Genomic DNA, 17,689 nt, shown 5'->3' on the forward strand with positions numbered 1-17,689 from the left:
AGTTGTGTTTCTTTCCCCTAGTGCAAAACGGTTGTGCGCTGAATTCTATTATAGACGTATCTTAACTACATGTATCTTACATATATCTATATATCTTACACTTGGCTAGTGCTACATTTTGTTCTTAAAATTTCTCTAGAATGTTAAAATCAAAAGAAAGGATGCTTCCAGGGACATATGGTGGGTTATTAAATGGTTTCTTCTAAAAATCCAGCCTGAACCTGATCCACTTTGTTAATCTCCAGATGTTTCTCATTACATTAGCATCAGCTTAAATGACACAAGTTTAGTTGGGGTGCTCATATTAAGAAAAAAATAGCCATAATGGTATCATCTTTGCTAATTTTCTCAGTGAAGCTAATATTTGAATGGCTGGAGTTGTAGGTGCACTTGATCCTGCCATCAGGTCTTATTCCACCAGAACTTAGATGTTCACAGAGCCAAGCGTAAACGCCTGCAATATCCTAACTCATCTTGTAACTGCTTTATGAGCTATATGTACAATACCTGTTTATCTTGATTCACAAGCAACAAAATAACCTTAGAAAAGTAAATATTCTCAAAACAGCTACAACTGAAAATTGCAAAGCTGATTTCTCATGTACCAAACTAATGCTCTTCCAGAGTTTATACGACAATATCATCATTGATACCATCAGCTGTTTTTTCAGCACTCCAGACGGATGTAATGCTGATAAAAAGTGGAATTTTTAAAGGTGATTTTATCTTTAGCAGCAACAACCCCAAAAGCAGGGTTAATTGGAATAATGACCTTCAGTTGAGGCATTTCTTGGGAAATTCACCAGGAAGTGGAGAGAATGCCCTGAAGTGAAAACGCTAGCTTGTTATCCATCTCTGGAAATGCCTCAGGGCACCACTGCTACTACTACAGCAAAGCTGCACCCTCCACTCGGGAATTAGCACATTCCCTACAGATTTGCATATAATGAAAGTAGTTGTGATAGTTTCTCAAAAAAGTCTTTGTTTTCACCGTGCCTTTGCCAAACCTGAGCCAGAAACGTGTCATCTATGGAGTCATTTCTGTATTTAAAAAATGAGTACTGCTTTTACACTGTTGCCATGGGACAGCTGTAGCAGGAAATGAGCAAAACACACAGATAATTATTGTTGACAGAATACAGTTCCAATTCTATCAAGTGTAACCCCTCTGCGATATGTTGTTAAGGCAGCCATCAACATCTCAGTGAATGAAATACTGATTTGAGAAGTATGCAGTGCCCAAAAGTAACGTACAATTGTTATGCTTGAAAAACAGAACATGTGAAAGACACCTCCTTGACTGAGATGATACGGGAGTAATTATTGCTAAGTCTCTGAAGAACAATTAGAGTTTTTTATTACATTTTCACATTATGATTGACATTGAAACAATGCATCAATATGTAAATCCAGATTACAGTGATCTAATAAGATATTGAGAAGGATGATACTTTACAAAACCGTTGGTGGAAAAACTATACAGTGCTGAGGAAAAGCCATAAATTTATCATTTTGCAACCTGCCTTGCTTTTGTTCTTTTTATTTAATCTGCTTAGCTACTAAATTAGATTAAAGAGGACTCTGTAATTAAGAATTAGAATATAGTTCATCATTTGTAGAGATCAGATCCATTAGGTATCTAAATAATAAAAGTTATTTATAACAGCATTTTATAGCAACCTTATTAATCAATGACAATGTAATGTTAATAATGTCAATATATAAAACTGAATCAGGTATAACAATTTTCCAGTTTGATAAATATCAGGATATAACTTGCTGAAATACATAATTCTCTCTCCTTAATTGCATGGTTACTTACTTCATTGATTAAAAGGAAATCTATTTCAGGTGGGGTTTATTGTGAATAGTAACAAATTTGTATATATTTAAAAGCTATATGGAATAGTCCTACGCCCTCAAGAAAGGAAGTCTCAAATAAGAAAGAATAATTTTTTGAAAGGTAATACTGCAGTAAATGAAGAAGGTTTCTTTTAATGTTTATAAAATAATGAAGTTCACTACACATCTTTTTTGTATGAATTGAGTCTGTATTGTTTATCTATTTCAACATGCATATTTTAAAAAGTGGGAGTGAGAAGGTGTGACACATGTATAAGTGCATTAAATTACTGAACAATGTTTTGCACCCTGCTGACCTTTTCAATGGTAAAGTAAGCTGAGGCACCGAGTCTATTTTGCTTTTTTTTGTGGAAGTCCACCTTCACAGGCTCTAGATAAATGAAGATTATATAAGGGTTAAGAAAAGCATCTTTTCTTTAATACCTTGACTCAGTCCAGTCAGATTCAAGAGCTCTTCTCAAGAGCTTGCAGAAGGCTCTTCTTTTTGTATCTGTGTTTTAAAAGTTACCTATGCTATTTTGAATTATTAGAAATTGCTCTCCAGGTTTGTGCAACAGTGAGCTAGGTCACAAGCATCAGCGTGTGGCCTTACTGCTTCGGGATCTGAAAGGATGTCTTTAGACAGCCCAGCATTGCACTGGGGACACTGTTCTCTCTCAAACCCTTACTAACCTCCCAAAGTGCCCCTGGGACTCCCTGGGGATCTGCACCCCGGTAGTTCCCACAGAGCAGCTGGAGGTGGGGAGCTGCATTACAGGAGTCGGTTATGTGTGCGCCCAGCGAGGCAGGGAGGCTCAGCTGTAATTCTTATCCTGGGGCTGGCTCCCATGCTGGGCACCACGGCCCTGTGAATCCACCTGCACGCCTGGGATTTGGGGATTGCAGGTGGAGGACTGTGGAGCCAGGCAAGGATGCCAGCCTCAGTCCTGGGTGAAGCCTTTGGGTGCTGCTGCCCTGAAGACCAATTCGTAACCCAAAAGTAATAGCCATACATCTGCATCCCATCCATCTTTTTGAGGAATAACTATTCAGCCCTGTTACATCTGAGATTGAACTGACTTGCCAACTGAGAGGCATTGGTCATGCTGATGGTTTATTGCAGGAAGGGAAGATTACTAAGAAAACAAGACAATAAAAAGGAAACAGTGGAAATTAATTTCACAGTCCGCAAGAGTCCTATGGTTGAACCTGTCTCAGAAATTAAGGCAGAACTGGGATAGTGACAATTTTGCCTATCCTGGATTTGCAACTTACAGATTTATTTTTTCTTTTTCCAGGAAAGGGATGGTCTTTTCTTTCTAGTTTTATGTTGTATGTGATTATTTCTTTCTTTTCCTCCTTAAACCAGGCAAAAGAAAGTTGTATTTCTGTCTCACCCCATTTTGGGCTAGAGGGAGATACAATTAGGTGAAGATATGCAGGAGGATGTTTATGGAACCCTGCAATATTTGGGGATGGGGAAAAAGATGACAGGTATCGCTCAGATATTTTTTTGTTTTTCTTTAAAGTATGCCTTTCTGTTACTATAGCTACTGCCTGTGTCATGCTCACATACAGATGCTTTATCACATTGTCTTTAGAAACTGGCTGATTGCTGTTGCAAACCATCGAAGCCAGGAGTGGAAGGGATACAGATGTTTAGCAGCAGACTGGAAAACCATGGAATGACCTGAGCCCAACACAGGAACAGGCAAAAATAGATGTGGAGGATTGACAAGGCGGCACACTTGCTAGGGTTGTAACAGAAAGCAGGAAGAAACAGGAAAGAAGTAGGACACTGGAAAACCTGCAATGAGGTATGCATGCTTCATGTTACCAGAAAAATCAAGGAGCCTGGTTAACCTTCAGTTATATCCTTCTGGAGACAAGCAGATAACCAAAATCTTAGATTCTCCTGCAAAGGAGTGTTTGAAAGAGGAACTGGGAGACCACAGCGGGAAGAGATTGCTCTACCTGGCAAAAGCTTATTTAGGAAGAGGGCTGAGACCTTGGTGAGTTATAAGCCTGCTGAGAAAATAACATCTCTGGAAAGAACGGGCAGATGCTAAAATTGAATCTTGTCTGGAGTTTTGTGTGGGGATTGTTATTAAGGGGACTCCAGGGTGAAGTTTGGGTCTTGCAAAGCAAAAATGGAACAAACTTCAGGAGGAGCCTGGATAGTGTATTCAGGGGTCTTTAATTTCTTTAGAAAAAATGTCTTAGTGAAGATTACTGGAAATACGCGACATTCTGCTTGCCCGGAGTGCGGTCAGTAGTTGCAAAAAAAAGGCAAATATGGTAACAGCGGTTGTCAGAGGTGCTGGAAGAGGGTAATACCAGGCATGGGCTATTACACAGGATAGTGGACTCAAAGCTGGGGAAAAACGCTTTGATGGGAATACAGAAGCGAGGTATCTCATGTTGGGGGAAGGAGTAAAGTGCTTCCTTCCGTGAGGAAACCTCAGAGAATTCAACAGTTTAATTTAAAATTTTAAAGCTTTTAAAGTTCAGAGATGTCCATCTTTCCATTTGTCCCGCTTCTTACAAAAAGGACCTCCTCCTCATACTCGGGTGCTCATGGCTATGGGATGACAGTGAGCCTATTTGTGTTCAAGCGTCTGCTTTAAATCAAACCAAATGTTGGTAGTCACAGGTACATAAATGTTGAAGAACTGAGGCTTTCTCAGTGCTGCCAGGCCTACAGTGTCCTTTGCCAAAAAAGTAAGAAAAAGACCCTCAACGGTTCATTATAAAAATTTCAGTTAAATTTCTGGAAATGATCCTGTAAGTGACTTTGGCACAAAATTGTTCTTTTGTATTTTTCCCTTCTACAAATAACTTGAAAACTGTGCAGCCGTTTAATTATTGCCACTTGTATTTCACATGATAAGACATGTGTCATGACAAAATTATGACTATTTGTTATTTAGTTTAATTATTGATTACCAAATATATCTTAGTACAAGGATTCTAGGTGTTAGGTATGTACATTATTGGGACTTTGTGAAATGCGAAAGAGAGAAAATGAAGAGAAGCGATAGTACTGTGTTAAATATAGTAATCATTAAAGCTTGTGTGACAGAAAATTGCAAATTGACATAGCCATTAGGAAATGTATTCATTCATTTTTGCTTTTGCATTCATTTTTGTGCATTTCAGGGGACAAGCTTAACTTGATTCCTGAACTATAAATCTTTTGGGCAATAGGATATTCAGGTGAGAGAAGTAATTGGATATATTCAGATATTAGCATCTAAAAGGTAAATCAGCAGGATGTCTTTAAAAATGAAGGAGATTTGTAAGGAAAATAGAATTGTTTTGAAGATATCTTCTGGATTCCGCAAAAGGTACTTTCAGCATGAACACACTTTTAAATACTGACAGTGGTTTGGAAAAGAAAACCTTTTAACTAAAGATAATTACCATTTTTCTTACTCCTAGGAGAGTTCAGTATGTTTTGGAAGGGGAAGTTTGGATTTGTTATGCAGCACGAGTGTTGCCTTCTCAATGTCATTTTCCCATCTGTCTTGCTCAGCAGTGTTACAGCCTCGGCTGATCCATGTGTGCAGTCATCAGTCAGATCCTACTGCAGAGTGATACAGTGAGCCTGAAAACTATTCTTGTACAGTGTCTGCCATGCTCCGTATCTTCCTCAAAGGAACTGTGGATACAATTTGAACTTGTTTATATTCTTTCCAGTGGCCAGGAAAATGAATAATTCCTTTTTCCGTATTTGGAATTCCCTCAACAATAGATTTACCATTATTTAATCTGTCTTACTTTATGAGCTATATTTATCTTCTGGTACTCATAGAATTCTATTGCCTGACACTAGTCCCATGGAAATTTAGGGAAATGTCTCAATCTATTGCAAGGGAAACAGGCTCTGAAAATCTTACTTTGTCTAAAATTTGCCATCGTTTTCCCCACAGCATAAATTGCCCTGTGCACAAAATGCAAAAGATGTTTCATTTAATGCCAATGCTTATAAAAAGATAAAACACAATCTATTGGTGACAATACCTTGCCTGTTCTAGTCAAGATTTATTTGGCACTGCAAGCAATATGTATTAATCTTCTCCTGCAAAGTACTTAGGCTGGAAATGGGTGACAATATCTTGCAGATGGTTTGCCTAACTTTTGTACATATTTTGTGACTCTTGCCACCCTTCTTTGTGTCTAGCTCTCCTGACTTCTGTGGATTGTGTGGTTCAACTGAAAACATTCCGGACTAGAAATGAGCATGTGCTCTATATTTAGTAATGTCATCAGTAGTACCATTGTGCAAGTTGCTTATCTCTCTCAACTACATCAGCGATTGTCCTTTCTCTTCTTGTAAGTAACAGAGATCTTTAAATTCAAATGGTTGCCATGTATTCTTTCTGTGAGCTAGATAGCCACTTGATAATGGTGCTCTTTAGTAGATACCAGGTGAAGACAATTTTTGATGTTCACCTCTTTCTAAAAATCTTAACATTTTGACTCAGCTTCTGTTTTCCTAGAAATCTAGGCTAAAAGGGATCTTGTGACATCATCTGTTCATAGCTCCTGATCTGAGACAAGTATACTTAGAATCTCCCTGACAGAAGTTTTGTCTGGACCAGCCTTTAGAAACTGGTGATGAAGGGAATACCATGACATTCCTACTTAGTCTGTTTTACTGCTAATTACATTTGGGAAAATTTCCATGTAGTATCTCTCTTCAAATTTATCTTGGCATAAAGCAAGCTGATTTCTACTTGCACTGAAATAGATGAACATGGTATCAAATTGATTGGTATGTATTAAAACCCATCAACTGTATTTTCATTTTGAAGGAATACAATAATGATCTTTTTGTTATCTGGTTTGCTTAACCTACGCTGTAAGGTAATATTTGGTCTTTCTTTGACTTGAATATTTTTAATTTGTCCTCTTGTTGTAAACAATTTTGGACCTCAGACTTAAAAAAAAAAAAAAAAAAAATCTTTCTGCATGTTTGATCTATTTCTTTATAGTGTTCCTTTCTCCTACAGCATGAGACTGGCTCTAGCTGTGCATGGCCATTTTTTGTTTTTCAGGTAATTGAAGAGTCCTGCTGATGACACTAATATTTTTATTCTGCACTGAGATACTGACATTAGGTAATCAATTACATATATTCTCTTTTTTTCTTTATAATTCCTTTCGAATAGAAGCTACCCAGAAGTGTCTTAAGTGTCTGAAATCTACCATTTTTGTGGGTTCAAACTTACAGCAACTGGGGACCTCAGCATGTCTCCTTGAGTTACCCAGGGACAAAGGAATCTATTATTCTTATTGTGCTGTTTTTGGAATCATTAATACTGTTCCTTGAGATCGCTTTTTCCCATGCTGTTTGAGAGTTCAACAGGGAAAGTTGTTTTCCCTAATTTGAACAAATAAACCATAGCTATTCCTTAGTGAAGTTCCTCCATCATCTGAAAAAGTGTTGCAGTTTTGGAGAAAGGGCATCAGAAATTTTCCCGGAATGTGGATTTGCCCAATTTCTCCAAGATGTCTTTCCTATTTCCCCTATTGTCTGAACAACATATTCTTCTACCTGTAAGAATCAGTGTTTTGATTTCTGGTGTCTTAAGCACTTGCCACTGTTTCACTAGATGTGAATCTCACTGCACAATCTTGAAGAACAATTTGGTTGCACAACCTATATTTGAGTGTAATCAGAAAAAGAATTGGGCAAACTGCTCCAAAATTGTCTTGCAAGTTAATCTGTCTCACTGTGAAACCTTTTGTGATTTTAATTCTCAGCTGTTCTGAGCAGAGCTGGTAAATCATGCTAGAAGGCATATTACACATTTTGCATTATGGCTTATGAGCTTTCTTAAGCCGGATTTAATAAGTCAGATTCATTGCTCCTCAAATGCTCTGCCTCTGTCTGGCCTCACACTTTTTATAGGTTGTGCTTGTCCTTTTAAAAATGTACAGGCCATGATGAAAAAGTCATAACTAGCAGGCTTCTCTATGCATTGTATCTCACTTCAGTTAAGTTTCCCTAAACAGCAGCAGCTTTTGACCTCTAAGACCATCAAATTCAATTATATTCAATTCTCAGAAAAATAGGAAATAGATCATTAGAGTACATAGCAGCCTGAAATCCAGCTGTGATTCTGTAACCTCCTAGACACTAGATCTAATTGTGACTGATGGAAACTATACTTTAATTTTTTTTGGTTGGAGATTCTTATATAGTGTCTCCAGTATTATTTCCAGATTCCTACTCCATGTTTTGTCGAAAAGTTATGGCATATGAAGGGTTGAAAGAGTGCAGGGAAACATGCAGACCTGAATGGGGCAGGGGGTGGTGATGTGTGCAATAAAAGCGGAAAAAAAGGAAATGAGAAGATTTGGATGCTGCCACTGACAGAGTGAAGCTGGGTTGTAAGGGCAAGGGCTGAAAAGAAAGGAAAGGGATGAGGTAGAAAGGATGTTCATATTGAGTGGTTTGATTTTATTCTGGAAATAGCAAAGTGTAGATACAGATTTTCGCATACTTTAAAATACACCACTGTCCTCCCAAGGCAGAAGAAACTTAACAAAGTCATCCAAAACAGTGCTCCAGGGGATGCAGACAGAGCAAGTAACACTAGTAATGCATTCATATAAAGCTGCCAAACATGGGTTCAAACTTGCAGCATTTGGGGACCTCAGCATGTCTCCTTGAATTTCCCAGTTATTAACAAAGGGAGCCTTGAATCTCCTAGATTAGACCCTTAATCTTGTTGAATAGCATATTTCACTTCCTTTAGCTGAATTTCTGATATTGTGGCCTGAAACTCCTAATTTAACCCCAAATAGCTTCTTCCAGATAGTGCCTCTAGAGAGCAATGAATGATATATAATAGAAAATAAAAGTGGCTGAGATCAGCCAGGGAGACTGGAACCAGAGCTTGAGCACTACTTGAGCACTAGCTGAATGTAGTGGGTGGGGGGTGGTGGTGGTGGGGGAAGAAATCAGAAGAATCTGGTACTCTTATTAATGAATGACGCCTGGAGGCATTCTTCCTCCAGGGCTCTAAATCACAAACCTACCTCCTGATGAGCCCAACACAGGTCAGCTTGTGAACTTTTATGAATTTAGAATAAGTTTGCATCTTGATCTTAATTTTAGAATAGAGATCTGCAAGTTACTGTAATAAAACACACTTTTTCAATAATGCATTTTTCTGAAATTAACAGGTGCATGTGATAACATGCTAATGCTGCAGGCAGCATGATGCATCAACTCAAGATTTGGTCATATGACAAGGGTGATAAATTGAAACAGGGAGCTTCTAACTTGATGTAATGAAAGTATTTTCACCACAAGAACATGGGAATGAGTTGCTACGAGAGGCTGTGGAATTTCCATCCTTGGAGGTTCTCAGATCCTTACCTGGACAAAGACCTGAACCACCTGGTCTAAATTCAATGCTGACCCTGCAGGAGGTTGTACTAGATGACCACTGCCTCTTTCATTGCAAGAACTGAGGAGAATCAATGAAATAGGAGCTGGGTTCAAAACAAAGAAAAGGAGATGATTCTTCATACACAGCTCAGGTAGGATGAGCATTAGGAACACTTCACTACTGGCTGTTTTGGATGATAGAAGTTATGTGGGCTCTAGTCTGGACAGGTTCACAGGAGAGACCCATTAGGAGTTACGTATGGAAACAACATCTTGCTCATGAGCCTTCTGAAGGCAAGCACTAGATGTAGATAATAGAGGTAAGGGAAGAAAGAAAGAAGCTGGGGAGTTGCATATGACTGTCTGGCTCTTGTGCTCTTTCCTGGCACCTGCTCTTGTTGAGATCTGAGACAGAATACTAGGCTAAACAGACATTTAGTCTGATCCAGTACAGATGCTTTTAGGACCTGAAATCCAGAACACAATAATTTTTATTCAATTAAGTTACTGTTCACTATAAGTGGAGAAGCCTACCTTGTCACGGTGGTCTAGTGGCCAAAGCATGGTGGAGTTACAGGCTAACTTCAATCAATTCATGCAGCTAACAGAGCATGAAATACTTGCTTCATAGCATCAAGGTAAATTAATCTCTCCAGAGCAAGAGTTTGTCTTATCTCTTCTGCACAGATCTAAACATGCAATGACACTAAGCAACTCGTATTTGATTTACTTTGTAATTGCATGAGAACTGACCTTATTGTGGTTTCTATGATAACTCACATCTAATCACAACATTACCAGAATGACTCAAAATTGTTAGGGTTTCAAAGACTCTGCTAGGCTTTCACAAAACCCCTGCCAAACTCTTGATTTCAAGCCCATGCTTTCTCATGTGTAATGGAAATCAAACCACTTTCCAACACGTAGCTTCTAATGTGCCCCACAGTCATGACCATTCTTGGTCTAGTATAGTATCATCTTCTCCAACAGTGGCCAAAAAGGGAGCACCACACAATGTCATCCTGATGCGCCATACCTGCATGTTGTCCGAAACTCCTGTGAAATAGAGCAAAGTCCTCTCTCTTTCCATTGCTGCTGCTTTTCTTGCCTCCTACTTTCTTCTAATGATGTCTTTTGGTTATTTAGAAGAAGAAAAAGCATACATGTATTATTTTCCCTGTACTGCAGCACTCTCCCCTCTTACACCCTCTCTACTGCATGGGTTCTCCCTTTCCCCCCACAGCCATGCCCTCAGTTGTTCTCTTCTGTTTTTCTTTGCTCACCTGCCCCCAGTCAAGCCCATCTACCCTTTCCCACCCCTCTTTGCAGCCTGTCTTTCCCCTATTTAACGCTCTCCTCCTATCCCGAGCTAGCAAACATCCCATTTCCTGGCTTTTTGATCCTTCTCTCTCCCCAGTATCAGAACAGCAAAAACCCCAGAGAGTCATGCTTGGCTCTACTGCTGCTGCCCCCTTTGCGAGAGGCAGGTGCAGATTTCCCCTCCTTGGCCTTCTCACTCCCCGTCTCCTGCTGCAATTACCCCTACCGCCAAGGCGCGGGCTGGGCTGCCTCACCCAGGCGCTGCTGGCTGCCATAGAGGACCAGGGGCAGAAGCGCAAGGGCTCTGCTGTGCGGCAGCCCGGCCACAGCACCCCTTTGCCTGCCCCATCCACCCTGTCCCTGGACCACATTCTCAAGCGACCGCAGCTTTGCCTGGAGCGCTTAACTCCGTCCTTAGCGAGCACCAGCAGAGATCTTGATGTCACAGGTCTGAGCTGGGAGCGAGTAATGCGTAACTTAAGTTCACCTGGCAGGCTCTCTCATGTTACCACTCCCTCCTTTTCTAGGTCATTGATGAATATAGGGATTGGCACAGGTCCCTTGCGATACTGGTGACAGCTCTACTTTGTCAACTGACTGCTATTGACTCTCTGCTATCTTTTAACCTTGCAGAAATCGTCCCCTGTACCCGAGGTTCAAAGTCCTACGGCCTTTTTCTCCTCACCGTCCGCCACTGGTGAGAGCGTATCCCGGGGCACGGTGGAAGTCAAGTGCTATCACACCTGTGCTCATCCCCGCTTCTGACACGTTTGGACGGGAGCTGGGAGCCCGGGACTGGAGCGGGAGATGCACCCGGCCTCTCCACTGAGCGAGGAGCGCCGCTAAGGACGCGCGCCCTCCCTGCAGCCCCCGGCGCCGCTGCTGCCCTCACGGTACGCTGCTCGCCTCCCGGGCGGCGTCCCTGCGGCCCCCTCGGTGTCCTGCGCCTCGTGGGGGACGGCGGGGGCCGCTGCGCCTCCCCCGGGCGGGCGGCTCCGCCGGGGCGAGAGGGGACGCGGCCACCAGCCCACGCGGGACTCAGCGGCTGGGGGGGGCGAGCGCCGGGCAGCGGCGGACAAAGCCGGCCGGCGCCGCCTCAGGCTCCCGCCCCCCTTCCCCCGCCGGCTCCCCGCGGCTTCCCCGGGGCAGGCGCCTGCCTCCTCAGGGGCGGGAGGTGTCGTCCCGCGCCGGGGCGCCGCGCCTCCGGCGGCCGCGGTGGCGCTGCCGAGCAGGGCCGGGCGCTGGGCGCCGAGCGCCGGCCGCCCGCCCGCCCGCACCCCCTCCCCGGCCGGCTGGCTGGCTGGCTGCGCGCACGGCGAACATGGCGGCGGCGGTGGGGCGGGACACTCTACCTGAGCACTGGTCCTACGGCGTCTGCAAGGACGGGCGAGTCTTCTTCATCGAGTAAGGGGGCGCCGGCGGGCGGGGGCGCCGGGGGAAGGGGTGCGGGGGTGGAGGGTGGCCCCGCACCGCCGCTGCCCTCCCGCCTGGGCGGGCGGCCGCACGCAGTCACTAACAGGTGCATGTTTTCCGCTTCTCCCGCCCAGCGACCTGACCCGCACCACCACTTGGCTGCATCCTCGCACCGGGGAGCCCGTCAACTCCGGCCACATGATCCGCTCAGGTGGGTGCCGGGGGCGGCGGGCAGCCTGCCGCCGCCCTCCCCGCCCGCCGCGCACCGCCAACGGCCGCGCCGCTCCCCCCCCTCGCCCCCCGCGGCCCCTGAGGCGGCTCGGGGGCGCGGGCGAAGTTCTCACCCCTCCTTCCCCGCTTTCTTCCCCCCCTCCCCTGCAGACCTGCCCCGCGGATGGGAGGAGGGCTTCTCGGAGGAGGGCGCCAGCTACTTCATCGAGTGAGTACTCCCCTGCCCCGCGCCGCCGCTGGCGGGGGGCGCTGGCGGCGCGGCCCCGGCCCGCCCGCGGGGACGCCTCAGGCGGGTGGGGGGGCGCCGGGCCGCTTCCCCCGCAGCCCGGCACGGCCGCCGGTTTCATTAACGCTCCACGCGAGGGAAAGTGACAACGAGGTGTGCGGTTTCGGCGGCGGGTGGGGAAAGTTGAGTGCCGGCCGCGGCGGGATGCGGCGATCCCCCCGCCGGCCGCGGCTCTCGGTGGCTAGCAACAGGTTTCCCCGGAGGCCGCTCTTCAGTTTTTGTTGGTTCTTTTTTTTTTTTTTTTTTGTGTGGTGGTTTTTTTTTTTTTTTTTCATCCTCTCTTCCTGGTATTTGAAGTGCTGTTTGTGGCAGGTGGAGCGTTGCATTGCTGAGCGCCGGTCATGGTTGAAGGTGGATGGTTGTTTTCTTTATTTTAAATGGCTCGTGGCTGCGGATGCAGCACTGGGAAGTTCTGCAAGCAAAAGGCTTTCAGTGTTCCTTCCCAGAGACGGGCAGAACGGGTGAACTTGCCTTGCCTTCCCTGGGCTGGTGGTGGCTGTCGTATCTCTTATGTAGTGTATCTTACTCAGAGAACAATTAAAAACTTGAAACATGCTGCCTGTTAAAGCTCTTTTATTCTATGAGATGCAAGCATGTTGCAGTAAAATAGGGTAATTAAGAGAGCTTCTTTCAAACGTTACATATATAAGGCTTTTACAAATGTAAACGCTGATATAAAAGTAGAGGTTTAATCAAATCAGTAAAGCTCTGGTATGCCCTGGATATAGAGTTGTGTGTCACTTATGACATCTTTGCGTTTTCCTTTTGGCGTGACAAATTCAATGAAACTAACAGAAAGGGATTGGAAAACACTCGTTACTTCAGTGCAAGACTAGAATGGTTAACCCGCATCACAAGTACAGTCTCCTATAACTGCTGGCAACTGTGTGACAGGTGTCTAGTTTTCAAACGCCTGCAGAGCGTACCCCAAAATCACAGACAAACTTGAGGTTTTTAGTAAAGGTCAAACTTCAGAATGATAGTGGGCCAGGTGAAGGAGGGGTTGACTGAAGGCGTTGTAAATACCTTGCACGGTAGGATGTTTGTTAAATAGATTACAGATGATCCTAAAATGTCCTTTTTTCCCTACAAAGGAGGAAAAAACCCATCAGTTCCTGTTTGCCTGAGCTAGAGAGTTAATTACAGTGTGGACTGGGCAGTTAGTTTAGCCCTCAACTAGTGAACAGGAGATTGCAGCAAGACATTGGAGGGCAGCTGAATACCGTTTATAGCAGCCACCCTTTAACTGTGGCCAGTGTGTTGAGAAGAAAAAGGAATAAAAGTTGTTCTGGTTACATTGGTGGGTGGTAGAACTCTAAAATATGATAACTGTACAGTCTGTAAATGTCATGTAAACAGGTCATTTACATAGATACATCAACATAAACGTCTCTCCTCTTTGTAGGAATACACCTATTTGTTTTTCTGTCCTTTCCAGAAGCTTACTAGTGCAATTTTAGAACAGCTTCAATTCCTTTTCCCACCTGCTCTATTTGGAAGACCATTCTCGTGTCTTGTTTGTCAGGCAATTACAAAACTTTTAATTTCTGATCCGTTAAATTGTAGTTGTGTGCAGTGCATTGTCATAACTTGTGCTAGTAGCATTATTTAGCTTGAACTGGAATTGCTGCAGGAAATGAAATATGGAATGGAGTGTGTATTTTACAGAGCAACTGGTTAAACTCAACCGTCTTTAGCCAAGCAAAGTTTTGTGAGGAGCAACAGCAATTTTTTGACATAAATATATTCAGCTGTACTGCTTCACACCGAAGATTCACCTGATATAGTATCATCTTCAGCAGTGATAACTTTCCCCAGCACTGCTCTAGCCTCTCTGTTTTCAGCTCAGAGGCTTTCTGAGCCAAGTGGAATTTCTCAGTTTTTCTTCCATGAACATACTGAGCTCCCTTTGTGCTCATGTAAACATCAGCATCCTTAGACGAGGATTTCTATACCTCACTGCTTTGTTCGTTCCTCCTATGTTGCTTCCATGTGATGAGTTCTCAGCTTACAGAAAAGGTTACTGGTCCCTAAACGCATGATTTCACATGTTGTACTATTAAATTCCATTTTCTGGCATTCCAGCTCACAAAAATCATGAGCTCTTCTATATAACTACCCAGTCCTCTTTGCAGTGGTGATAGTTTCCAGTCTGGTGTCATCCACAGAAATTTCATAAGCATGTTCTCACTTCTTGACTACTCATTTATGGAAGGGTGTCAGAATGAGTGCTATGAGTAACCCCTCTCTCTTGTGATAATTTCCACTATTAATACAACCTATTGTAGATTTTCCTCTTTGGTCAATTTCTTTGTGTATCTTGTAAGTCTTATTGTTATTTTAAATATTATTTAAGTATTATTTCTTTAATGAAATGAAAGTACTACTAAGTATTATATCTGTTTTAAATAATTTCATGTGGGACACAGTATCAAACATTTTATTTAAATGTACAGAGGCTAACTTCACTTAGATAACTGATTTCTGGTACAGCAGTAATCAAAATGTTAGATAAAACACTGGATGTGAGCCATCTCTTACTTAAAAAAAAATTTAATTAATCCTATGTCCATTTACTTCCTTGTCTTTATTACTTCCTTCAATGCTACGGATAACCTTGAAATATCATATAGAAAACCAAAGGTTTATAAGCTGGTCAAGCTTGATATCAAAACCAGGTAAGCTTTTCTCCCCTTTCTACGTACCAGGAGGTGGAAAATTTCCAGAACTCCACTTCTGATGGATAGAAGCTTTCCAAATTAACATGCTCTTGTTCATAACATTGGTTTTGTTTTTTTTTTTGTGTGTGTGTGTGTCTGTGTGACACTGCTGCTCTATAGTTAAGCAGCTGTGCTGTAGTTTAAGGGGAACTATTTTCCCTTTGGTTATTTACTCGAGGTGTTTGTATGAAATCACATCCCCTCTTAGTCTTGTTTTGCTCAACTAAATAAGCTGGGTTCTTTGTCCAGCCCTTTAAAAAGGGCTCTCCATCTGTCTGATTATCCTGTCATTCTTCTCTGCACCTCTTGGAATATGAAGTCATCTTTGTTGCATGTGAGTGAACAGAATTGTATGCTGGAATGAGCTTTTGTGAGACTCTCAAACAACAAAAGTGCTTTCTTGGCTCTAAAAATTTCTCAGCTTTCTTCATTTTAGCTTGTTTGCCTATTTGGGGAAGACACCCACACTGACAGCACATGTGAATGCTGTGAATTGACTGATACATCCAGATCTTTCTTTTCCTTTACTGTTTTAAGACTATAATTTATATTAGGAAGCCATGTACGAAGCTACATTCTAGTTCTTCCCATTTATGCACGTCCACATCTTCCTGAATGATTTTCTCTGTTCTGATCATTCTTCAGGTTTTCTTGATAGTGGCAAACCCTATTAGCGCAGTCCTGCCTTTTATCCTAAAATCACTAAATAAAACATAAAATAAATGATGTATAAGCTGATTTTTCTGGATCTCCATTTCGTAGTTTTGGTAAAATCTTGCCGTTTCTTTTGCAGATTATTTGGAACTTAAATAGCTTGTACTAAGAAGAAAACGGGGTAACTTTTTATACAGTTTTATGTCTTTCCACATACATAGCCTCAGCATCTTTGTTACTCTTAGTCAAATAAAGACATGGCATAATCAGCTGTACTCAATATAAATAGCAATTATGACAGTTTGCAAATTGCTTGTGAACTGTTAGAGTTTTTTCATCAACGTGACTCTTTTTTTTGAGTGACAAAAATGTGTAAAAACGGCAATTTAACTTTTTTTTTTTTTAAACCAAAACAATGGAGTGTTCAACTTGCTTGGTATGGCAACCTTTGATCTATTTTAAGAGGAATATTGATTTAGGCATGATCATAGGACTGGATGTTTCTTTGTCTAAAAGTATCATGGATGTTGTGTTTTCTGACTTTGAGTGCCGAGGACAGCTTGCACTACTCTTATCCATCTGTTTTTTTGTTTGTTTTCTCTGCTGATGTTTTTGAAATATGTTGTGTTTGTGGGGCAACTGTTTTATGTTAGAGTCACTGCAGAAAGGCTGTTGTTGCTGAGCATAGGTGGAATTGAATGAGGGCAAGGCTTGCTCTGGTTTGTTTCTGGTAGTTGGGTTGCTGATGTGAAGTGATAAGTGTGGTTGGCAGACTCTCTTTTTGGGGAAGGAGATGTGAATTGCAGGGAAAACAGTGACTGATGGAAAAACAGTGCATGTATGCATTATAGTTCAGGCTGTTGTTTCCATTTGCTTATTATCTTTTCCTGATCATCCAAAAGACTTACGGCTAAGTTGGAAAGCTTTGAAAGTCTTGAATGCTTTTTTTTTTGTTACCTTCGTATAGCTTTGAAAGATTGAGATGAGTATTTATGTGAAAGGATCCATTCTTCCAGTATTAGATACCTGACTGGCTTGTATTAATGTATGTTAAAAAAAGTGTACTGCGGCTATAGGGGTGGTTTTAGAATGCTGCAATAATGTTCCACATCTCAAAGGTAATACTACATTCGAATTGTAGCTTAAAATTAAGAACAAAAAAGTGGAAATCAGCACTTAGATATCTGAAGTTAACCCTTTATTTATTTTTTTCTGAAATCAGTTTTTAGTCCAATGTGGCCTCTTCTTCGGGTAACAGTGGATGTACAAGAAACAGAACTTTTTATGAGAACACCTTTGTTCATAGCAATAGTCTGTAACCAACTGTTATTCTTTAATTTTTTTATTTAGCTTTTACTGTATGCAGGAAATACGCATGGTATGTGTTTCAAGGATTTGGAATAGTAAAAGAGCAAAGAACACAGAAGTTGAGGAACACCGAATTGAAGCCTGCATTTGTAATTTTGATTCTGCTGTGCCAAACACGTACGTTCAGATACCATGTCACTGAAAACCATACAAGAGCTCAGATTCACCCGGTGTGGGCTGTAGATGATACCCAGTTAATGATTATTTAATCACAGAAGCCCAAAGGGAAAGAAACCATCTGGATTATTGAGTTCAGTCCTTTCGATTATCTGAGAAGACTGTTTTATAATCTCATTAATAAATTTAATCAACAATTTTCTTCTGCCCTGCAGAAATTCCTGCTTTCCCCACTCCTAGTAGGATGTTGAAGACTGTTGCTTTTTAGTGGCTGTTTAGGCGGGCTGAAGCACTACTGACTGTATGTGTTTCATGGCCTGCTGTAAATACAAA

At 42.2% G+C, this 17,689-nt stretch overlaps 1 protein-coding gene across 2 annotated transcripts in view; it reads left to right on the plus strand.

Moving 5' to 3' along the window:
* Window positions 1-11,888: 11,888 nt before the first annotated feature.
* The window catches only part of PLEKHA7 (pleckstrin homology domain containing A7), a gene marked incomplete at both ends in the record, with an annotated part of 166,457 nt that continues 160,656 nt past the window's right edge, over window positions 11,889-17,689 (plus strand). For both annotated transcript variants that reach the window (XM_082316621.1, XM_082316620.1), the window contains 3 exons: window positions 11,889-11,971; window positions 12,115-12,191; window positions 12,362-12,419. In XM_082316621.1, the coding sequence (XP_082172747.1) occupies window positions 11,889-11,971; window positions 12,115-12,191; window positions 12,362-12,419 (218 nt within the window). The remainder of the gene's footprint in view (window positions 11,972-12,114; window positions 12,192-12,361; window positions 12,420-17,689) is intronic.

This window comes from Platalea leucorodia (assembly GCF_965183815.1).
Source record: "Platalea leucorodia genome assembly, chromosome: 7".
Classification (NCBI taxonomy): domain Eukaryota; kingdom Metazoa; phylum Chordata; class Aves; order Pelecaniformes; family Threskiornithidae; genus Platalea; species Platalea leucorodia.